General features: G+C 31.8%; 2 protein-coding genes across 14 annotated transcripts in view; one reads left to right on the top strand and one right to left on the bottom strand.

Annotated features, from left to right (window-relative positions):
- LOC111511081 (uncharacterized) overlaps window positions 1-5,066 on the bottom strand; it is a 64,208-nt gene extending 59,142 nt beyond the window's left edge. For 3 of the 12 annotated variants that reach the window (XM_074173954.1, XM_074173956.1, XM_074173955.1), the window contains exons 1-2: window positions 4,579-5,062; window positions 4,366-4,518 (exon numbers count right to left, since the gene is read on the bottom strand). In XM_074173954.1, the coding sequence (XP_074030055.1) occupies window positions 4,366-4,518; window positions 4,579-4,746 (321 nt within the window). In that variant the 5' untranslated portion in view covers window positions 4,747-5,062. Of the gene's footprint in view, window positions 1-4,365; window positions 4,519-4,578 lie in introns of those variants that run through there. The other 9 variants (XM_074173958.1, XM_074173960.1, XM_074173965.1 and 6 more) reach the window with 7 other exon arrangements.
- A 2,719-nt stretch (window positions 5,067-7,785) lies between these two features.
- Window positions 7,786-14,521, top strand: LOC111517072 (uncharacterized). 2 transcript variants are annotated; one of them, XM_074173970.1, is made up of 4 exons: window positions 7,786-8,216; window positions 8,276-8,408; window positions 8,453-8,660; window positions 13,408-14,521. In XM_074173970.1, exons 1-4 carry the CDS (start codon window positions 8,209-8,211, stop codon window positions 13,476-13,478), a joined length of 420 nt encoding a protein of 139 aa, XP_074030071.1. In that variant the 5' UTR covers window positions 7,786-8,208; the 3' UTR covers window positions 13,479-14,521. The 2 variants fall into 2 exon arrangements, 1 of the variants encoding a protein (XP_074030071.1); XR_012465174.1 differs by lacking the exons at window positions 7,786-8,216; window positions 8,276-8,408; window positions 8,453-8,660 and adding an exon at window positions 12,426-12,678.
- Window positions 14,522-15,916: the final 1,395 nt, after the last annotated feature.

The following is a 15,916-nucleotide window of genomic DNA, read 5'->3' as shown; positions in this document are numbered from 1 at the left end:
CATATAAAAAAAATCATTGATGAACAATTACGGGCCCAAAACAGAATCTTGAGGAATCCCATAAATACATATTTTTTTTGTCATTGTATATATCATTAGTTTTAACTTGTTGATTTCTATTTTTCTAATAACTTTCCATTAGATTGTATGTAGTTCCACGAAATCCAATTGCTTGCATTTTTTCCAAAAGTATTGAATGGCTGACTATATCAAAAGCTTCAGCTAAATCAAGAATAACAGATAAAGTTGGTATTTTATCATAAATATATTATTTACTATGTAACAAATTGCATTCTGTGTAGACTAATTTTGTCTGAATACGAATTGAGTATTTGAGAAAAAATGGATTTTATCTGAATATTTTTCAATTCTATACTTAAGCATTTTTTCAAATATTTTTGCTAAACTAGATATCAATGTGATAGATCGATAATAGCCAGGTGGTTCGACGTGGGTGCTTTATTCACTCACTCGAATTGACTGCCGTTTTGGCCGGTGGTCCAAGCCCCAGTCTGAACGATCGATTTTCAAGAAAAAACGTTCAATCCGTAATAAGAATCACACGTTAAAAGGTAAGACCTCGTTAATCCTTAGCTCGCACAAGTTTTGACTTCTGAGGGTTGTCGTTCGTAGGGGTGCAACAGCTCGTTAACGGAAAACAGATTTAAAACAGACAGATACGGATGAATATATATCAAGGCGAACTACGAATCATTTGGAAACCTATGTAATCTAACACCATGGGCAAACGTTTTGAACTTTGATGATTCAGTTAACATGTTTCAAAACTGCCTGAGAGATATATATTCGAAAAATGTTTTCCAATGAAAAAGGTCAACAATAAGATTAAAAATAAAGAAAAAAGCCCTGGATACCCCAAAGAATAAGAATGAAGCAAAAGATAACTGGGATATAATAAATAAATTACGTGGAAAAGGTAATATATTGCCTAATAATGCAGATATAGATTCTAACATGTTAAATGACTTCTACTGTACGATAGCACAAAAAATAACATCAGAATTACAACCGACAATCCACCCAATTGAGTTTATGAAAAATATAAATATTCCAGATAACTTTCACCTATTTGATACAGATATATACGAACTGAAGCAAACTATAAATGAAATAACGAACAAAGCATCGTCTGGTTATGCTGAAATATCAGTTAAAATTTTAGAAAATCTCCCAGAAAACGCTTAAAATATTCTTGTTGAGGTCATTAAATCATTCCATTCTGGCAGACTTCCTACATGTCTGAAACTAGCAATAGTCATTCTGCTTTATAAAGGTAGTGAAATGAATGATCCATCAAACTTCCGGCATATATCATTGCTTCCAACAATCTCAAAAATAATTGAAAAACTGGTTAAAAAGAGGATGCTTAACTTCTTAAGTAATCATGACATACTATGTGAATCTTAATATGGATTCCAAAGCCATAAAAACACAGGCGATGCAATCTCTTCGTTTCTGGAAGATGTATATATTGGTTTAAATAATAACGAATCTATTGGGGCAATATTCTGTGATTTCTCAGAAGCGTTTGACTGCGTGAACCATGAAACACTATTATTTAAACTTTAGTGCTATGGTTTTAGAGGACTGGCTTTACAGTTATCTAACAGGCAGGAAGCAGTTAGTAAAACTCCAAGGAAATATATCGCATATTGAGACTAATACATCAGGTGTACCACAAGGTTAGGTTCTGCTTTATCTGAATGATCTGGTAACCACTGATATTAAAGGGAAGTTCATACTTTTTTGTGGATGACACCACGATCCTTTGGCGTGGGACAAATGAAGGTAATCTCAGAGACATCATAACTCTGGATCTGTATAGGGTTAAACAGTGGTGCAATTCAAACTCCTTATGTTTCAACATAAATAAAACAAACATGGTTTGCTTCAAACTCAGTTTTGATGACTTACTTATAGAAAACCACGCTACAGTTAACAAAACGCACACAAAACTTTTAGGAATATTTATAGATGATAAATTAAAATTTGATGAGCATATAAAAAATGTATGCAAAATAACTGCATCTGGCTGCTATGCACTTCAAGTTTTTCCTAACGAACTCAATCAATCATCAGCCAGAGTTATATTTTTCCTTGATAGAGTCGCACGTGAGATATGGAATTGCCTTTTGGGGCTATTGTAGTCAGCAACTATTAGCAAATACAAATTTTTCTGTGATATATGAGAGCAAGAAAATATACAACCACCTTCCAATGTGCTATAGGGCAATAGCAAATTTAAAAAAATTCAGAAAATTTGTTAAAGAAGTACTTCTGCAAAAAGCCTATTATAACTTAAAGAAATATTACAATGATGTATTTTAACTCTTAGTATTTCAGATGCTTACATATATGTACTGATTTATTCATTTATTACCTGTAATGGTTTATATATTGTTTTATTTATGTGTATTCGTATATGTACATTTTTAAGTCTATAATGATTGTTCACTGTATATCATAATTTTAATATTTTTTAAAAACTTTATCATCATTGACTTCATAAAGTTTCACTAGCTTTGCAATAAGGATTGCTTGGACAATAAGCATGATTGATTGATTAGCCATAACTTTTGTATCTGTTGTAGTTACGCCATAAGTCATTTTTATGCATTCAATGTTATTATTTTCAGATTCATTACATATTTTTCAATACAACTCCATAGTTCTTTGGATGTTCTACTATTTTTGTTAATTTCACTCTAATAAAAGTCAATTTTAGCTTTATTCAGAATGGTTGTTAATTCATTCATTTATACTCGTTTTCACGTAGTTTATTATTTCCGTTTTTTTTGCAACTTAGTATATAGTTCATGCTTTTTATTTACAGAATTTTATAATCCACAGGTCATCCACTCTTTTCTTATTGTTTTTTTTATTTGGACTTTTTTCGTATTTTCATCAATACAATTTTGAATACTTATGACAAGATGATTAGCAAGATTGTTTACACACCTCATTTTATAAAAATCATTTCAATTCAAATTCCTGAAGGATTTATATAACTTCTCATAATCAATAAAAAAATTGTATTTCACTTCATTGGTATTTTTAGTAAATTTTATATAGTTAATTTGAAGAACTGTAGCATAATGATCAGTAACATCACATTTATAAATAATTGGTTTGAATATTTTTGATGATTATTTACTTCTTATGAATATGTGATCAATACAAAATTTTTAATTTTTTTTAATGAATCAATCATTCAATGAATGAATTAAATTACACAGTACATTTTTCATTAAAACAAAATGAAAAAATAAAAAATTCATTAAAACCAACAAAAAATCAAATTTGATAAAAACTCAAAAGAGAAATTTCGTAAGATTCTACACGCTGAAGTCTACAATTACTCACTTCTCTAGTGAATTCATTGATGAATGAAACAAAAAACCATTTGCATTCATTAAATTACAGAATTCGTGAACATTCATTGTTAGAAATTAATTCGGAAATATACTATTTTACTGTCAGGTTTAAGAAGAATACTTTCAACATTTGCTGAAATTATTTTTTATGTATAAGATAAATAATAATGAGGTTAAAACAAAATGCTACAGTTTTCTGCTCTTGAAATTACTATTTATCTGTTGAAAAAGATGCTACTAATTCATTTCTCTTTCCAATCTGACATAGGGTGGCAGAGTTACGAAATCCCTAGTTCCAAATCCAAACATCAATAACTCCGTGACCCTGTTATAGAAATTAAAAAAGTGAAGGTCATTGTATAGAGAATTGAAATACCTTTCATATGAAATGTCACAAGACCCTATTTCTCAATCCAAGATACAATGTTTCATCTCATAGTCTCAGAAACGACTGACTGTACATGCTGCCTAGCCTTCTACTGTTTTATGGTTTTTATGTATTGAGGGACATAATCATTTGAATTTGACACAGCACAATCATTTTCTTGGTTAATTTCGAAACAGTGTCAACAGAACTAATGAAAAAGTCTTTTGTAAAAGTGTCATTCACTAAAAAAGCGTGAACCTTGTATCCAAATAATTAACAAAATAAGTTCTGGAAAATATGATTCTTAGCTACAATTAGATTACAAATTCAATTGTTTGAGAAATTGATAAAAAAACTTGATCACTGATCATTAAGTTATTTCACAGAGGAATAATGATGTAACCTAGAGCGCAAATATGATAATGGAAATCTTTCAAAGTACTATAAAATTATCTTTAGTATGGATACTGAAAAGTGAATCATTTAATTTTAAGGTAACTTAAATCTACTGTCGACTTTGAAAATATTGATTTCCAGTTCAATTGGTAGCGATTTTTCCATTTATATCGGTTTTATATTCTAAAATAATACAAAATTTCTCACCTCACAGATGCATTGAGCACTTTGCTGTAATTTGTCTTCCAGCATATTTACTCTTTCTGTAGCTTCATGTTCCAATTCTTCAACAGCTCTTACGAGCATTTCATTCTGTTCTGTTAGGTCACCAATCCAGTCTTGCTGGAGCTTAATTTTTTCCTTGAATATCAAATCATTATTTCACTTGTAACAGAAGAAAATTACATCTATCAGAAATACCTGCATACAATCTCCACCACCAGCGTTATCTATTTCTTTGATTTTTTCTTCATAGAGTCTTTTAAATTCATTTATTATATCCAATGTCCTTGTTTCACCACAAATACCCTTACCGACAGGTACTTGACATCCATCAGGACCAAAAGGCCTACCTTGTGTTCTATTCATGGTATATGTTTTATAAAAACTAATTTAAAACGTAAATTTTATGTATAAATATAAAATCAGTTTTTATGGATATGTGTATAACATTTCATATTGTGACATTTATGTGGCTTTTGCTCTTCATCTATTACCATAGAAATATATAATATATTAGTAGTTCATCACTTGCTTTGATCAATTTTTATTTTCCAAAATCTTCATCCTTCATTCGGAATGAACGCCCTCGTAGGTCTTTAATTTCTATATTTAAAATTCATCTTACTGTCTTCTGTCATTCTACAATATTTATCAACAGCATATGTAGAGTGGATCACATGGTATGGACCAATACTCCATTCCGTATTTCTCTCTCTTTTATTTTCATGAACACGAATATGACCTTGTTCTTTTTTCTCTCTTCTTTCTCAGTTTCAATGTAACAGAATGAATGATAAATGTGAATTGGGTCCAAAAAATCATAATACAGGGTGATACACGGTATAATTTCTACAAGCTTTTGTTTAACTTGTCTTGTTATAGGTTATTTCAAAAGTTTTGTCCGTTTTAATGTCATGTGTTTTTGCAGCTATATACTAATCAATAGAGAATTTTGTACTCTATACATTGATGCTGTTTTTTTTTAAATTTTAATAGTATAGTAATAAGCCTCTCTTCGGCTTATTACTATCCGTGAGTTCCACTAACCGCTCACAACGATCACGCTCACGACTGCAGTTTTTCTCGTTCCACTTGCTTGCGAGCGTTACTGTCATAAACTCAAGTGGAATGGATTATGGAACGTTTAGGGCGTTCATGTAAATAATACAAATGACGAGGTTGGTTGAAAAAAATGAGTTTCAATAATTGCAAGCTAACTTTATTTATATTAAAAAAGAAGTATAAATTATTAAACAAATTGAGTTTGAATGTAATCAAAATGTCTTATACGGCAATTGGAAATTTGTAGATGTGTCGCAATAGTGATCCAGAAACTAGTTCATCTAGTTCAGATGGAGGAGTGGAATGCAACTTTCCAAAATTATAATCGTGAAAACCGAAAACTTATGCCACGTATAACTGTGAGAATGTATTTCATCGTTATTCAGATGAAGAATTCAAAAGTCATTTCAGGTACATGATTTTCTATCATATATTACTCTGTAAATTTTGAAAATGTCATGTCTAATTGCACACTTAAATTATACTCTAAATTTATGCTACTCTTAAATTTACTTCTTTATGTGTAACTAATTATTCCATTGATTACTTATGAGATTGAATATTGAAATAAGTTGAGAAATTAGAAATCAATTACGAATGACAGATAACGTTAATGTCATATTTCAACAAAATTGCGCCCAAACATTCTCAACCTCCACTCGATCCACCTCTTCAGGTGGGTCGAGTGGCCTTCAGGCATTGTCTATGTCTAAATCTTTAGACAATGCCCAGGCATTGTCTAAGGACATTGTCTATATGCCATAGAAATAGATTTATTAGAAATAGATGTCCTAATATACATAAAGATAAACATAAGTCTGTTGTTCATTGCAAATGAGTATAGATATATTGTTTTTTGCAAACTACAACCTAAGGAAGTAAAAATCATACAATTTTTACATATTGATCTTCATTCACGCAACCAGCAAATATTTGTGTCATAATAGCAACTTACATAAATAAAATTAGATGGTGATGTAACCAGGGCCGTCGCGAAAAGAAAAACCAGGGGGGGAGGGAATCCAAATTTTCCCAACCCCACCAGCAAAATTTCCCAATTTTCGAAGAAATGAAAGCCGAGAGATTAGTTACTACTATAATATATTAATTTTCTTACTTAGCTATCCAAAGATTGGCTGAATGCTTATGCCTTTTAGGGTATGCACAAACAAAAATAAATTTTGATGATTATAAAAATAATAATGGGAATTATTCTACTTCGGACCAAGGTCCTTGGTCTTCCACCATATCCACCATGTATAGGAATATTCAATACAAATGAAAGGAAACAACACTTGAATAATATTGTGCTTATTGTTTTCTATTATCTTTTTTTCTATCTTCACGGCCCGAAATTTCCCAACTTTTCCAAGTCGAAAAAACAGCGAAAAGTTGTGAATTTTGTAAAATTGTCACTTCAAAATTTGTGAACTTTTCAGGACTGTTTTCTTACTTGTGAGAAATTAAAATTTTTTGAAGATTTCAATCAACTCAGAATTCTCTTCAAGTTATGCATGTTGGGAAATCCCAACCTTCTCCTGGTTCTTTCCCTTTTCTTATTAACTCTCGTTTTCATTTCTCTCATTTTTATTTTTTTAACTTTTATTCATTTTTTTACTATTATTTTTTTCTATCTTCAGGGCCCAAAATTTATCAACTTTTTCCCAAGTTGAAAAAGCAAGGGGTGAGGCTCCCCCCATCCACCCCCATGGCGACGCCCCTGGATGTAACATCAGTAGAAATAATACTAAAATAATAATTGCAAACAATTGATAATGATACATTAGTATAAATAGATTCAAACAATTGAATATGGGTTCGATTTTGTTTAATTGAATAGAGAAGCAACTGTTCCAGACTACAATAAAATAGTCCAATGAGTTATATAGGGACAGTTCTTAGCAATTCACATGGTAAATGTAACTTCATATCATTACTTATTTTTGCGAAAATACTCAATGCAATTTCTCAGGAAATTGCACTGTTATTATTTACAATTTTCACATTTTTTAAAGAATAACTACGAAGTCGACGACGCCTATGAACAAAATGGTCGTAGCCTTGTGACAACGTCTGAAATGTGAGATTTGTTAAAACTGGAAACACGTGACTGATAAATCAGGAAGGGGATCGTATTTCGTGTAAAAAAAATTATTTGTAAATTGCAAAGCGCTTTCGGCTGTTACGTCATCATCAGTGCGATACCTGCAAGTAAGTAATATTCAATGATATTCATTTTAATTTTCTATTCTTTTAATATTGTAGAATTACTTACTCGATGAGTACTTGACAAGTAAGTAATTCTACATTATTAAGAGAATTTAAAGTTCAATCTGAAATAAATATCATTAAATATTACTTACTTGCAGGCAGTTCTGCCGTTTAGGTACTATTGTACCGCATTCGGTACTATTCCATGATTTTGATACGAAGGTACTACCTGGATCAATATGTAGACTATTCCGTACTATTTACTATAATCTAAATTTTTTTAACATTTTCACGTTGACTCCCATCGAGTACAATAAAAAATAACAACAATATGTGTGGCAACAATGCAATTCCGTGTTTCAAGTTCCAGATCAGCAAATACCGCACTTGGGTCAAAATTGCGATCTATCATCACAACTCTGCATTATTTAATCTTGTGTTCTGTGAACTGTGGTTCTGTCATCAGTCAGTCAGCAGAACAGTAGTTTTAACTTTTAACCTCAGATCTCACCTTTGAGAAATTGGTTTTATTGTTTTGTCAAAATAAATAGGAATATGGACAGGTAAAAATAAAATTGACTAAAAATGAACTTGAAATATGTATTCCTTTGTTTATTATTAGGTACCTGCTAGCATTGAGTTTGAGAATCAAAGATCAGACAGATCTGGAAAATAATCCTGGGGATAGAGGTGATGATACATTCCATAAAAAGAAGTATAAAAGAACTTATAAGTATAATTTTAAATGGAATGATGTGAGTAAAAATAAAAAATGTGTATTTTGAAGGAGACTTTTAAGGAGTTCTCAGAGTGGTTGACAAATAGGGAAAGTAAACCATACTGCAAATCATGCAATCTCATTTTAGAGGGAAGTGAGAGTCACATTGTTCGTTACAGCAAGACTAGAAAGCTTATAGCCAAGATGTGTTTTTTGAAAAGATCCCAGAATATTCAAGTTGTAATGGAAAACCTTCCTTCAACAGAGCTGGCTACATCTGTGCAAAAAAGTGAGCTGAAGTTATGCATGTTTTTGTCAGAGCATAATCTTCGGCATTGTTCATTTGAAAGATTTTATGATTGTTTTTTATTCATTTTTGTGATGTAGATACAAAAAAAATTCAGTTCCATAATATTTTTTTTTGATTTTCATATTCAATATCACACAGAAACAGAACTCAACATCTCTTAGTTTCCAGCAAATTTTTTATTCCATATATTTTCCGACTTTAAATGGATAACGTTATTACACGTTTGGCAATACTGGCATTTGGTCTGAATTGACTTATGCGCATGTGCCATGCCTAGGCTTGCGCGGTACATTTTGGGTACTATTTTCTTGAAAATTTCGGTACTTTTTGAATTAACGTTGCGGCAGCACTGCTTGCAGGTATCGCACTGATGATGGCGTAACAGCCGAAAGTGCTTTGCAATTTACAAATAATTTTTTTTACACAGAATACGATTCCTTTTCCTTTACAGCACGTTGATAAAAGCTTTTTTTTTAAACAGGTATTATTAATTTATTAAAAATAAATTTGAATAGGTACTCCAGAAGCTAAAGGACGATAATTTAGGTACAAGTGTCAGGGCAGGAACAATATTAATTATTTGAATTGAAGGGGTTATATTTTTAGGAGTGATTAATTTTTGGAAAAGAAAGTTTTTGGCTTTCTACTACTCCATCTCGATACAGAAAAAAAATCGTTTTTCATGAATGAATTGTGTGTATTTTCTATAATATTATCCAATTTGGTACTGAAGAGCCTTAGGGCAAGTGTCTTACGGCGAAACATCGATGTATACCAGTGAGGATGACAGTGTTCCATGTAAGTGCAATTTGTTACCATTCATTTAAAGTAGAACTCATGTGAATGATATCTGATTTTATTCCACAACGAATGATTGAAATACAAACTGAGTAAAGAAAAGTATCTTCTGTATAATTCAGTGTATTTGTTTCGAAAGATTTTTTTCTTTCGTGTAATTCAATGTTTATATGAAAGTAGCTGTTTCAGGAGGACTTCCTTTCAGTTTGTGTCTGAAAGTTACTTCTTTGCATGATCTACACATCCATGTATAGAGTTATACTTATTTTCAAATTGATTACTTTCTTTCTTTCTTTGGAAGATTCCCTCATCTTTTTTTTTGTATCGAGATGAAGTAGTAGAAAGCCAAAAACTTTCTTTCCCAAACATATAAATTACTTAACAATAATAATTTTTCAACAAAAGGATTGTATTGTCAACCAAATATTATCATTGTTACGATCTTGTGATAATATAATGCATTCTTGACTCATGAAAAACTCTATACCAGTAAATTTTGGAAAAATATCCAAAATATGTTTTTTCAGGAAAAGAAAGGTTTTGGCTTTCTGCTTCTCCATCTTGATACAGAAGCATGTAAAGATCTTCCAAAGAAGGATGATTTCCACATGTTTTTGTATCAAGATGGAGAAGTAGAAAAAACCATTCTTTACCAAAAAAATTAACCTCTCTTAAAATATACCCCTATCAATGTAGCTATATTTTTTCAATATATCAAAATAATTATCACCTTTTGTATCCCACTGGCTACGTTCATGATTTTCGTTACAAATAAGTGTTCCTATACTTTTATGTTTCATTTCTACTGTTTCAAATAATATATCGAATTCATTCAGATATTCACGCATCTGCAAGTTCAATATTTTTTCAAAAACGTTCGATAGTGAACATAAGATGCTAATTAGCCGGAGATCGCCCAAATTTTCGGGGTTAGAATTTTTGGCCAACGGAAAAACATTTGCTTGCTTGCAGATATGGATAGATATAAATTAGTCGATATGCAGTGATTGAATAAGTGAGTGATATGTGGAAGGATTGTGGGGCAGCAGTTCAGCAACATTTTAATGCATATCTCATCAGGTCCTACAGTATTCGACTTCATGTTCAGAATAAACATAGATTTCATCGTCATGAGTAGTATAGGAGAAGTTGGGATTGTTTATATTGTTGTAAATCATGAACGAAAGAAAATAACACCGGCCGCCACTGGTAATCATAAACCAGACGTGATGTAGGTAAGAGAGCGGAAATGCACAATGTTCCCTGCCGTTCGAGAAGCAGCGAGAATAATGCTACCGATTTCGACGGAACTTCCGCGAATTTTCTACGGTATACGATTACGATATTTAAACGCTAGCTGTGAGCATATCCAGACAGTCAAGTACACAGTCAAGTAGACGTTACAGTGCGATACACTAAGTTATCAAGTAAGAGTAAGGCGATAGACATTCACACAATCAAGTACACAGTCAAGTGGAAGCTACAGTTCAGTACGCGATGTGATCCAGTTAGGCGATATACATTCAAATAATACTTGAAGTTTTAGTTGAAGTGTTTGTTGTATTTGAAGTAAAATAAAGTTTATTTTGATTATTCAGTGTAGTCAATTATTGGTGAACCCACGAGGAAAAACGTAACAATATTATTACCCGAAAAAAAATTCATAATTTCATCATCAGGGGAAGAGTTGCCGTTGGATATACTTCCAAAAAATTTTTTGATATCTTCAACGTTCAGTAAGTGGTCTGGAATGGATTTGAGATATCTTTTATAGTGCATATTCAAATCGGATAAATCTTTCCATATCTACTTACTTTTTGTAAGCCGATGATTGAGATATGCTTTTTTCTCCACAGTCCGATTTGTTAAATTCCTCAATTCTTTGTAATATTCCATTCCACTGATGCTGTAACTTTGTCTTTCTAAATCTGGTAATAAGAGCTCTATCTCTTAGTTTTAACATGAGTGTCAGATTGTCTGTGAGCCAAGGGACCCTTTTCTTGGAAATTTTAACAGTTTTAATAGGAGAATGTTTTTCAAAGCGATCGGTTAATGTCCCATTGAAAAGAGCCAATTTGTCATTGGTATTCTCGATGTGGTGAAGAGAACGAAAATCCGCTCTAATGAAAAAAGAGCTAAATGAAATTTGCTGAAGTCTCTATAAGTGTGCATGAAATTTGTATCTTCTATTTTGATTAAGCCCACCTTGCAAAACACTAAAAAATGATCATAAAATGAACTACAGTCGATCGTCAGATATAGTTAATAATTCTGAATAGACCCACCCAAAAAAAACGGGGACACCTAATGCATCATAATGTACAAGATAGAAATCGTAATACACAGAAATTTACTCCATCATAACGTCAAACGATAGAAATCGCAATTGATCATATAGTACAAGATAGAAAAGTACAGCGGCATAATGTACAGTTTCATAACGTAATTCATCATAATATACTTCATCATAACGTACTTTTCATAACGTACTCCGTCATAACGCTAACGCATCATAATATCATTCGATCATAAACACAATGCATCATAACATCAAACGATCATAATCGTAATCGATAGAAACCGTAACTTCATCATAACGTAAAACATCATAACGTAATGTATCATAACGTACTTTGTCATAATCCTATAGTCCATGCGCTCGCTTATACTACGTGGGAATAATGGCGGAAGTTGAAGTTTTGAACTTATTGAAGATCTAAGAAGAGCCCTATGACAGTGAAGAAGTTAAAATATGATGAATTACTTGAATTTATTATTTCATTGTTTCTAATTTTTCATAATTCTGCATCATAATGTTGAGTGAAATTTTGAGACGGTTGGCTGCCTTGAAGACCCATTTACACCATAAAACCATTCGCCATCGGCCATTGCTATTGGTTGATTCGATCTGTGTTTTCTTTAAACTTTAAAACTGAAGGTTATTATCATAAATATATTCTAGATTATATTATAGATTTATTTGCTTTTATTTTGTGTCTGAAGTTTTCAAATTGTTAATAGAATGACATGAAAGTAATGGTAGCGCCAAATTATTTTGTGTGAACAAAATTAATGTGTGAACAAAATTAATGAAAAACCAAGTTACAAAACTATCAATATAGGTACTTTGAATTCTGTCAAAAGTGTGACTTTGTTGGTGTCAAGGTTCCAAAATTAAGAACCACGATATGTGCATAAGGTTAGTAATTTATCACATTGGTACAATATTTTAAATCAACCCAATTATAATCAAAACCAAACCAAAACAACCGAAACAACAAACAAACAATTCCTGTCCAACTTGCTTCAGCAGAAAGATGCGGTTTGTTCTGATGTGTGGACACAGGCTCTGTGGGTACTGCTCGGAGAGGAGTTAATATCCAAGCCGTCTGGATTTGAGTCGTTGCCCAGTCTGCAGAACAAATATCACTCTCCCACCTATAAGTTATTTTTAATAATACTCATGTTATTTGAAGAATTTTTTATAACTGTTTTAGGTCATAGGAGCACTTTTTTTTGAAATTCTTTATTTGAAATAGAAAATCCCAACATATAGTTTTGCCCAACATATAGTTTTAGACTATTGCATTTAAACTTGGGTTCTATCTGAATATATAAATAAAAATAAATCTGGCAACGATATAATATATTCTTTGACAATGGCACTCAATTTGTATTGTATGTACAAGTATGACCGTGTAATTCCCAAAGAGAATATTTTATAACAAATGTTATGACATTTTTAGATGCTAGCTGAGAAAAATTATGTATGTTTTTCTTTTTGCACTACAGTTTTTTTTGTACTTACACATTCCGTACACTTACACATGCATATATACCTGTGATGCTTCTAGTAAAAATCATACCAGTGTTTACTAAATTATTATTTACTTTGCTATTAACTGTGATTATTATTGTTTTTCCTTAGACAAGTTCCAGTCAAGCCTTCCCCTTGAAGCTCCGACACATACGAAGGGCGCGGTGGTGCCATTCTTGTAAATGTTATTTGGTCTCAGAAATTGCGGATTCTGAAAAGACGAAGTGAGCCAAATACAGCGACTTTCTGTATTAGTCAGGCTAAGATTTGTGCCGTCTTAAAGCTAGACACTATCATGATTCCACACAAGTGTTATTCATCCAAGGACCATGATTTCACTAGAATTTATTTGATTTTCAGTATTATTATTTAGTGTAGTTGTTATATTTCATTATATTTATTTATAACGTATACAAAAAACACTTTATTGTGAGATTTTCACATCAGAACATTTTGCTATTTCTCTACGGCATATGTTGCAGCACATAATCTGTGTTGGGTTCAATCAAGGTCTCATGACGGACCGTTACCACAAACTGAAACTGATGAGGTGGAAAAGGAGGTGTACCTTGAGAGAAATAATGATATTGGTTTCATAAGGAGTCACACGGGATGTATATTGCTTACCTTTATTGTTTAATTTGTCAATGAATGATATTGAGACACTCCAACTTTAGAAAATACTTAATTTCTCCGACGACCAAGATCTCTTAAAAGATGTTGAAAATTTGTCAACTAACAGAGATACAGCCACTTTTTTCAACGAGAAGTATTAGTATCACCCACAGTACACCATGTACTCTGGATGCTATTTCTAAGGAGTCCTCAAAATATGAGTAATTCATTTCTAACAATATTCCTTTTCATATTCATATGAGATGGAATTCAGCAAAGTGTTGGGCATGTGTACATCATTGATTTTTAGATTCTTTTGTTTACTGTTGCATACTAGTGTTTTTTTGTAATTTGGTACTTTTTCTTATACTTTTGTAGTCTACAGGAAAATAAAGCTATTTATTCATTAGTTATTTATTTATGAATAATGTCTAATCTTATTTAGTTTTAAAATTTTATGAAAGTGGTTGAGTTGTTTTAAATTTGTTGATTTTTTATTGCCTGAGAATATTTTTGTACTGTTTCATTTAGGTTGTTCTTTTATTATCTGAGAATATACATTCGTTGTTTGAAAATTTTTTTTTATGTTAACAATAAAATATTATTTTGTGTCATTAATTTTAATCTCGAAATAATTAACCTTTCAATGCTATTGAAATTGTCCAGTCAACAACTAAGAAGAATGTGCTCCAATATTCAAATAATAAAATTGGTTCACATTGAAGTTCAAATTAAGGTACCCACAACCAAGTTCCCGCAGTAGCTTTGTTTTTGATACTGACGACTAAAATCTGTTTTTCACTTGTGATTTTGATATGAAAAACATGACCTTTCAGCACCAATATAACAAGTAAATATATTTTTGCACTAGTCGAAATTATTTCTATGGGCTCAGGATTTTTCTGGTGAAGAGTTTTTTCAGAATTCATTATTTTTGTCAGAATTCATTATATCGTCATGGTATTTTTATTACATTTGAGTAACCATGTGAAAACATTACATAGCTTACAAACCATAGCTACCACAGACATCTTAGTACATCGGTAGCCGGTCGGTTCGACGTGGGTGCTTTGTTCACTCACTCGAATTGATCGCCGTGGTGGTCGTTGGTTCAAGCACCAGGCTGAACGATCGATTTTCACTTGCTATCGTCCAACTCGTGTTAGGAATCACACGTTAAATCCTTAGGGTTATCGTTCGTAGGGGTGCGACAGCTGGAAAAACAGATTTTAAACAGAAATAGGCTGATGAGAAGTGTTTCAATAAGGCTCGTGTTTCAAACTCTCACTTTTTACATTGTTATTCATCAAAGGCGTAACGTATAGGTGTTTATGGCTTCGGCGCGAATAGTGTAACGATGGCGATAAACTGTACTTACAGCCTGCTAGGTAGCTAGGTAGCTAAAAAGTATAGAAAAAATGCTATTTCAACACTTCAGTAATGATCTGAAAATATGAATTTTCTATCCTGCAAATCATGAGACTTCTGAACAACAATAAATTTTGAAAACGTTAATTTGCTAACTCTGATTTCGACAGGTTAACTACAACTCTTCAGAATTGGAATACATTCCTATTTCAAATATGCAAATATGAAAAGTTTGTCGGATAATGAACAATATTTATCTTTGTTTTTTATTATTATTATTACACGCTTTATATTAGCTTCACCTGTATGTATGTATGTATGTTTGTATGTATGTATGTACCTATATGTTTGTTTGTAACTCTCAAGCTTGGGATCTGTATTGACAGAATTATCGGCATTATTGCTTGATCTATTCGCGGGCAGATGGCGCTGTTCGTAACCTCATTGCATTGTCTAAAGATTGATATTTCTTGATCTATTCGCGGGCAGATACGTATTTATCAATTATTGCTTGAGCTATTCGCGGGCAGATGGCGCTATACGTAACCTCCTTGATAGGTTGTTCAAAAGAAAATCAAAATAAAAACATATTTTAAGAATTATAAGTGTAAGCGAAATTTTGTACTACAGAAGAAAT

Source organism: Leptinotarsa decemlineata, unplaced genomic scaffold (assembly GCF_025532065.1).
Source record: "Leptinotarsa decemlineata unplaced genomic scaffold, Ldec_3_MD MMD2_tig00000505_RagTag_RagTag, whole genome shotgun sequence".
NCBI classification, from domain to species: domain Eukaryota; kingdom Metazoa; phylum Arthropoda; class Insecta; order Coleoptera; family Chrysomelidae; genus Leptinotarsa; species Leptinotarsa decemlineata.
Note: the sequence above shows the minus strand (reverse complement) of the source record. Positions and strands in the feature narration are given on the sequence as shown.

Coding starts and splice junctions, on each gene's coding strand:
- LOC111517072 (XM_074173970.1), top strand. Junction 8,409..8,452: donor ATAATTTTAAATGGAATGAT/GTGAGTAAAAAT, acceptor GAGACTTTTAAG/GAGTTCTCAGAGTGGTTGAC. Junction 8,661..13,407: donor GGCTACATCTGTGCAAAAAA/GTGAGCTGAAGT, acceptor GTTTTTCCTTAG/ACAAGTTCCAGTCAAGCCTT.